Source organism: Aegilops tauschii, chromosome 7 (assembly GCF_002575655.3).
Source record: "Aegilops tauschii subsp. strangulata cultivar AL8/78 chromosome 7, Aet v6.0, whole genome shotgun sequence".
In the NCBI taxonomy this organism is placed as follows: Eukaryota; Viridiplantae; Streptophyta; class Magnoliopsida; order Poales; family Poaceae; genus Aegilops; species Aegilops tauschii.
Genome location: NC_053041.3, coordinates 378,111,769 through 378,118,759, shown reverse-complemented (window position 1 = coordinate 378,118,759; position 6,991 = coordinate 378,111,769). Strand labels below are relative to the sequence as shown.

The window sequence follows — 6,991 nt, the reverse complement described above, 5'->3', positions numbered from 1 at the left end:
CTAGGTGTTATACCTGACTCCTTATCTTCGTCGAGTTCCCAATCTTCAGAGTTGCGTTTAATTCTTTCCAATAAATCCCATCTGAATTCAATAGTTTTCATCATAAAAGAACCAGTACAAAAAGTATCGAGCATGGAGCGATTATTGAGAGAAAGCCGAGCATAAAATTTTTGAATAATAATTTCTCTTGAGAGCTCATGATTGGGGCATGAATATAACATTGAGTTAACCCTCCCCCAAGCTTGAGCGATGCTTTCTCCTTCGCGAGGCCAAAAATTATATATATAATTACGATCACGATGAACCAGATGCATAGGATAAAACATCTGATGAAATTCGAATTTCAATCGGTTGTAGTTCCATGATCCAATATCATCGCATAGCCTAAACCATGTCAATGCCTTTCCCTTCAAAGATAAAGGGAAGACCTTCTTCTTGATAACATCCTCGGGCATACATGCAAGCTTAAATAATCCACAAACTTCACCCACATAGATTAGGTGCAAATCGGGATGCAATATTCCATCTCCTGTAAAAGGATTAGCTAGCAGTTTCTATATCATACCCGAAGGAATTTCAAAGTAAACTTTTTCAGTAGGTTCAGTAGGTTGAGGAGAAACTCTTTAGTCTATTGGTCGGGGTGGTACCCCGAACAAGCCCCTCAAAGGATTACTTTCCATAGTAACAAGTGACAGTAAATTTCAGCACAATATATAAAATTTTTCCTTACCAAAGGTGCTTCACTCCCCGGCAACGACGCTAGAAAAGAGTCTTGATGACCCACAAGTATAAGGGATCTATCGTAGTCCTTTTGATAAGTAAGAGTGTCGAATCCAACGAGGAGCTGAAGGAAATGACAATCGGTTTTCAGTAAGGTATTCTTTGCAAGCACTGAAATTATCGGTAACAGATAGTTTTGTGATAAGGTAATTTGTAACGGATAACAAGTAAAAAAAGTAAACAAGGTGCAGCAAGGTGGCCCAATCCTTTTTGTAGCAAAGGACAAGCCTGGACAAACTCTTATATAAAGGAAAATGCTCCCGAGGACACATGGGAATTATCATCAAGCTAGTTTTCATCACGCTCATATGATTCACGTTCGTTACTTTGATAATTTGATATGTGGGTGGACCGGTGCTTGGGTACTGCCCTTCCTTGGATAAGCATCCTACTTATGATTAACCCCTCTTGCAAGCATCCGCAACTACAAAAGAAGTATTAAGGTAAACCTAACCATAGCATGAAACATATGGATCCAAATCAGCCCCTTACGAAGCAACGCATAAACTAGGGTTTAAGGTTCTGTCACTCTAGCAACCCATCATCTACTTATTACTTCACAATGCCTTCCTCTAGGCCCAAATAATGGTGAAGTGTCATGTAGTCGACGTTCACATAACACCATTAGAGGAAAGACAACATACATCTCATCAAAATATCGAACAAATACCAAATTCACATGACTACTTATAGCAAGACTTCTCTCATGTCCTCAGGAACAAACGTAACTACTCACAAATCATATTCATGTTCATAATCGGAGGGGTATTAATATGCATAAAGGATCTGAACATATGATCTTCCACCAAATAAACCAACTAGCATCAACTACAAGGAGTAATCAACACTACTAGCAACCCACAGGTACCAATCTGAGGTTTTGGGACAAAGATTGGATACAAGAGATGAACTAGGGTTTGAGAGGAGATGGTGTTGGTGAAGATGTTGATGGAGATTGACCCCCTCCCGATGAGAGGATCGATGGTGATGATTTCCCCCTCCTGGAGGGATGTTTCCCCGGCAGAACAGCTCTGCCGGAGCCCTAGATTGGTTTCGCCAGGTTCCGCCTTGAGACGGCGGCGCTTCGTCCCGAAAAGCTTCCTTCCGATTTTTTCCAGGGCAAAAGACTTCATATAGCAAAAGATGGGCACCAGAGGCCTGCTAGGGGGCCCACGAGGCAGGGGGCGCGCCCAGGGGGTAGGGCGCGCCCCCGCCCTCGTGGACAGGGTGTGGCCCCCCTCTGGTGCTTTCTTCGCCCAATATTTTTAATATATTCCAAAACTGACTTCCGTGGAGTTTCAGGACTTTTGGAGTTGTGCAGAATAGGTCTCTAATATTTGCTCCTTTTCCAGCCCAGAATTCCAGTTGTCGGCATTCTCCCTCTTCATGTAAACCTTGTGAAATAAGAGAGAAAAGGCATAAGTATTGTGACATAATGTGTAATAACAGCCCATAATGCAATAAATATCGATATAAAAGCATGATGCAAAATGGACGTATCAGGTTAGTGTTGTGATAGCTCATATGTGAGATAGAGCCTCGCTCATCCATCCGGATCTACTCCATCGCGAGGGACAGACACCTCTTCGGAGAAGATCCACTTGGATTCAAGACCCCTAACTGGAAGACCTCAAGACCTCCTCACGGAGAAGAACCGGTTACCCTATGTATCGTCTCTTGTTGGATTTGAACCGTGTGATCTCTATGTGTACTCGAATCTACCATATGTGTGACCTAATCTTGCTGGTTTGAGTGATTCTCTCGTGTTTCCCCTCATGATTTCTCCTCGTGTTCTTCGTGTTCATCGCTGGATCCGCTCCTTTCGTGAAAGATCGGCCGTATAGGGTTCCACCCTACATCAGGATGGCTTCTTCCTTCATCTGCGAAAGTATGCTCATGAGCTCCTGGAGCGCGCCGGCATGCTTAACTGTAAGCCCGCCACCGCGCCTGTTGATACGAAGGCCAAACTTTCTGCCACGGATGGTTCTCCTGCTTCGGATACTGCTTTCTATTGGTCTATCATTGGTGCTCTCTAGTACCTCACTCTGACTCGACCAGAGATCCAGTATGCCATGCAGCAAGTGTGTCTTCATATGCATGCCCCCCGAGATGTTCACTGGGCTGCCGTTAAGCGGATTCTCTGCTATGTCTGTGGCACTATGGACCTTGGCGTCACGCTTCACGCCTCCGCCGACACCGCCCTCACCGCCTACTCCGATGCAGACTGGGCGGGCTGTCCTAACACTCGTCGCTCCACCTCGGGCTAGTGTGTCTACCTTAGACCCTCATTTATTTCGTGGCCGTTCAAGCGGCAACCTACGGTCTCTCGTTCCAGTGCTGAGGCTGGGTATCGTGCGGTGGCCAACGCCGTCGCCGAGTGTTCGTGGCTTCACCAGCTGCTTCAGGAGCTCTCCTGCCCTGTTGACCATGCCACGGTGGTCTACCGCGACAACGTCTCGGCGGTCTACCTCTCCGCTAACCCAGTGCATCACCGACGGACCAAGCATATTAAATTGGATATTCATTTTGTCCGGGAACAGGTGGCCCTTGGCCATATTCGTGTTTTACACGTTCCTATTTCCCAACAATTTGCAGATATCATGACCAAAGGCTTGCCTACAGCGTCGTTTGAGGAGTTCCGGTCCAGTCTTTGCGTCAGCCGCGATGCCGCTTCGACTGCAGGAGGGGGGGGGGGGGGGGGGGGTGTTGAGTATATATGTTATCTGCATATTGTGTATTAGGCCCGCCTCCTAGTTCCTTGTATAATTGAGAGATCCGTGGCCCATCGTTGTACATCATATATACGTGCCTATGCACGAGAGCAATATATCATGCAATCATAATCTCATACAATGAGCCATGCAGCCGAGAACAAAAAACGAGACAAGCAAGTAACGCTGCACTCTGTCAAATGTAGTCACCCTGCACAATCTTCCTGGCGATGAACTTCCCCAGGAAATCAAATCCATGGCAGTAGAGAGCTTCGATCTCAGCACGAGTGCCTGTCTCCACCATCCGCGTCAACTCCGCCCTGTGCGTGTCCTGCAGGCACAACACCAGCTTATAACTTGCCGGTATCGAAGTTGGGCGGGCAATGCATTAGGCGGTCTCCTTGGCGCTGTACTGGAATTCAGAGAAGAAACTACTCCCTCCGATCCATATTAATTGAAGCTGGTTTAGTACAAAGTTTAGTAATTGACTCTTAACATTGTCAGACGGTCCATAACGCACATGAATAGTTTCGGAAGACTTGCAATAAGCGTACTGGTTTTGAGTTCAGGGTGATCAGTTGATTGCATATGGGGGCATATTTAAAGGAATTAAAACTTCTCGTAACAAGTGAAACTTGACCGAGAAGTCTGGTGCTGCACTGCTACCTCGTACAGTGATACTCGTATCCATATGGAGTACTCCCTCCGTCCGAAAATACTTGTCATCAAAATGAATAAAATAGAATGTATCTAGATGTATTTTAGTTCTAGATACACCCCTTTTTATCCATTTTGATGACAAGTTTTTTCGGACGGAAGGAGTACATGCTTAACACTGCCATATATGACCCATACTCAGCCGTGGAATATACCGAGGGAAGATGCTCAGTGCATTTCAGAGCTCTTGATTTTGTGAGCCAATGTCATGGTCAAATTAACCAAAACATATCGTTAGTCATGCATCTCTCAAGCACGGCATCTTAGTAGAGCCAACAAGGGATTAGGTGGCTTCAAATATAAATGATGAAAATGTTATCTGTTGCACATGCATACACTCCGAAGGCTACGTAAAGAATTGCTGTGTATGCTTGTTTGTTGTATTAAAATTGGACTTGTATATTTTCAACACACCACATACTCTGAAAGTTGAGAAATAGCAGACGCACCTGTAGAAACTTAGATGACAGCAAGCTTTTGGCGATCTGCAAATCACGAGGTTTCAACTCTTGGAATGCACTCTGAGGGATAAGTTGCAGATCATCTCCTCTTAGGCCAAGCCATTTTACATTGCAAGCTGGAATTGAAGAATTTCATTAATGCCGTTCTGAAATATGGGCTTGATCATGCTTTGATCATCCAAAGGAATACCGTATCTGTATGATTCTAAGCCCATTGATATGCTTCCATATTTGTAAGTACACAGTATAGAGAGCCCTGCAGGGTTCCTGAATTTTGAAGAAATCTAACTTCATCAGAAAACAAACAACCAGAATAGTATACATATTAACATTAGAAAGTGTTTCCGTTCACAAAAAAAGCATTTGAAAGGGCTTAACCAGTCCACTAATGCAAATATTGGCATATTTGGAAAAGTCTGGCTCAGTCGATGCAAGATAAACCTGTTTCAGAACATTAAAAGATAAGTTGGATCAGTACAAGTAACTAGTATAGTTGACAATATAACGGAGTGGATTGGAGGTACAGAACCTCGTGGCGATATCAGGATATCCTTTTGCAGTGATCAGGATACATGGAAGCTGATTATATAAGCGGTCTTCAGCCAGCCTCTGAAATATGGCATCCTTTGTTCAAATAGAAGGGCTGTCAGCTGGAATTAAGTCAAGTGGAAGACAGCAATGCATTGTAAAGGGCAAAAACAGTACCTTCTCCACTAGAATGAGATAACGGGCATCTGAAGACAAATTTAATCTGCTCAATTGGTTCAGATCCCCAGTAATGGCATGCCCAGAAGGTCCAAGAATGGAACAATCAATGTGTTCTTCCTCCGGTTCCTAAGATGAAGACAAGGTTGAGGGTGTTGCAGTTTCATGAGGAGGCAAACAAGAGTTTTATTGATCCCCTTAACAGCAGCACATATTTGTATCAGGCAAACCACTTTTCAGCATACACACACATGCAACACAAGTCGTCCAATCAGAGCCCCTCTACTTGATGCCATGATTCCTAAACTCTGCCTTGTGCAACGGAGCAATGAAACAACATCTACACAAGACCAAAGTGCAGAATCTGAGTAAGCGACTATCGATATGTCACATGATGACGAAAAAAGAACAAAATGCAGCCTTTGGATTTTGAAGACCTTGGATGGTTTGATTGACATGGCGCTGACAGCTGAAGTACTTGGGTGAGTCCGATAGTAGTTTGTAGAACAACTCCCGCTGGGTGACAAGCTTCCCTTCGCCCAAGATCTTGTAGCACATCTCCATGACTTTCCATACTATTAAAATTGCACAACCATTTTAGATGACTATAAAGATGCGTCCAATCATGGAGAATGCATTCCTGAGATACTGCAGAAATCAACAACAACGACAACCTCTGACGAATGCCTTGGCATCATTTTCTCTCATTAGTGACCTCTTGCAAAAGGCGTAGGACAGATACACCGATGAAACATCACTCAGCAAGCCGCTGCGCAGGCTGCAATTGGTGGACTTGCGTGAGATCTGTTGTGCCCACAACACTTAATCAGACAAGCACAATGCATTTATCACATGGATGAAACAGCCATGACTGCATTTATGAGATGAGATGGAGGTGGAGGGTTTGGGGTTTGTGGACCGGCGTACCAGGGGGAGGACAGGGATGGCCGGAGAAGAGGGAGACGAGAGCGTGGCGAGGAAATTGAGCACCGCCACCTCGATCCTTGCCCGAACCTATCGAGAGAAGCAAAGCATGTCGATTCGATCAGAGGCAGGGGCGGACGAGGGAAGTTGGGGCATGAGCGGAGTGACGTATGACAGACCTCGAGGGGCGAGAGCACGTCGGCTGAGCAGAGGCGGCGGTCCGCACCGAAGAGCGAGGTTGCGGGTACGTCCGCCTCCGCCTGCGCCATCCGCACCGCACCGCACTTCCTTCCTCGGGGGGACGAAATGGCAGTCGGCCCTTAGAGGCTCTTTATGCTGTGATGGGCTGGGCTGGGCCCTAGTGAAGCATTTGAGGCCTCTTTGGCATCTGTGGCCCGACTCAAACCATGTTTTGCATGTAGTAGTTTGGGCAAACCCTATTTGACGCCGCATGCGTAGTTTTTTTAGCAGTAAACCAAGCTTTATTGCATAGTAACAAGGTTTACAGGAATAATTAGGGGGTCATGAGGAGCCCCTAGCCAAACATGGCGACCAACATCTAAAGAACTAGTGAATTTAGCTAAACTATGAGCTTCCCAATTGAGTGCTCGACCCTTGAAAATAAAGTCACATGTACCAAACTCCATCGCCCGCATTGCAATCTCCTTTACAATGGAAGAATGCCGCCCTTCT

The 6,991-nt window shown here is 45.5% G+C and overlaps 1 protein-coding gene across 1 annotated transcript; it reads right to left on the bottom strand.

Annotated features, from left to right (window-relative positions):
• Positions 1-3,565: 3,565 nt before the first annotated feature.
• Positions 3,566-6,613, bottom strand: LOC109755837 (meiotic recombination protein SPO11-2). The gene is made up of 11 exons (XM_020314724.3): positions 6,478-6,613; positions 6,302-6,388; positions 6,049-6,178; positions 5,812-5,949; positions 5,626-5,714; positions 5,375-5,503; positions 5,199-5,293; positions 5,048-5,110; positions 4,860-4,936; positions 4,658-4,785; positions 3,566-3,822 (listed from the first exon to the last, which is right to left on the bottom strand). Exons 1-11 carry the CDS (start codon positions 6,565-6,567, stop codon positions 3,688-3,690), a joined length of 1,161 nt encoding a protein of 386 aa, XP_020170313.1. The 5' UTR covers positions 6,568-6,613; the 3' UTR covers positions 3,566-3,687.
• Between the last annotated feature and the right edge of the window lie 378 nt (positions 6,614-6,991).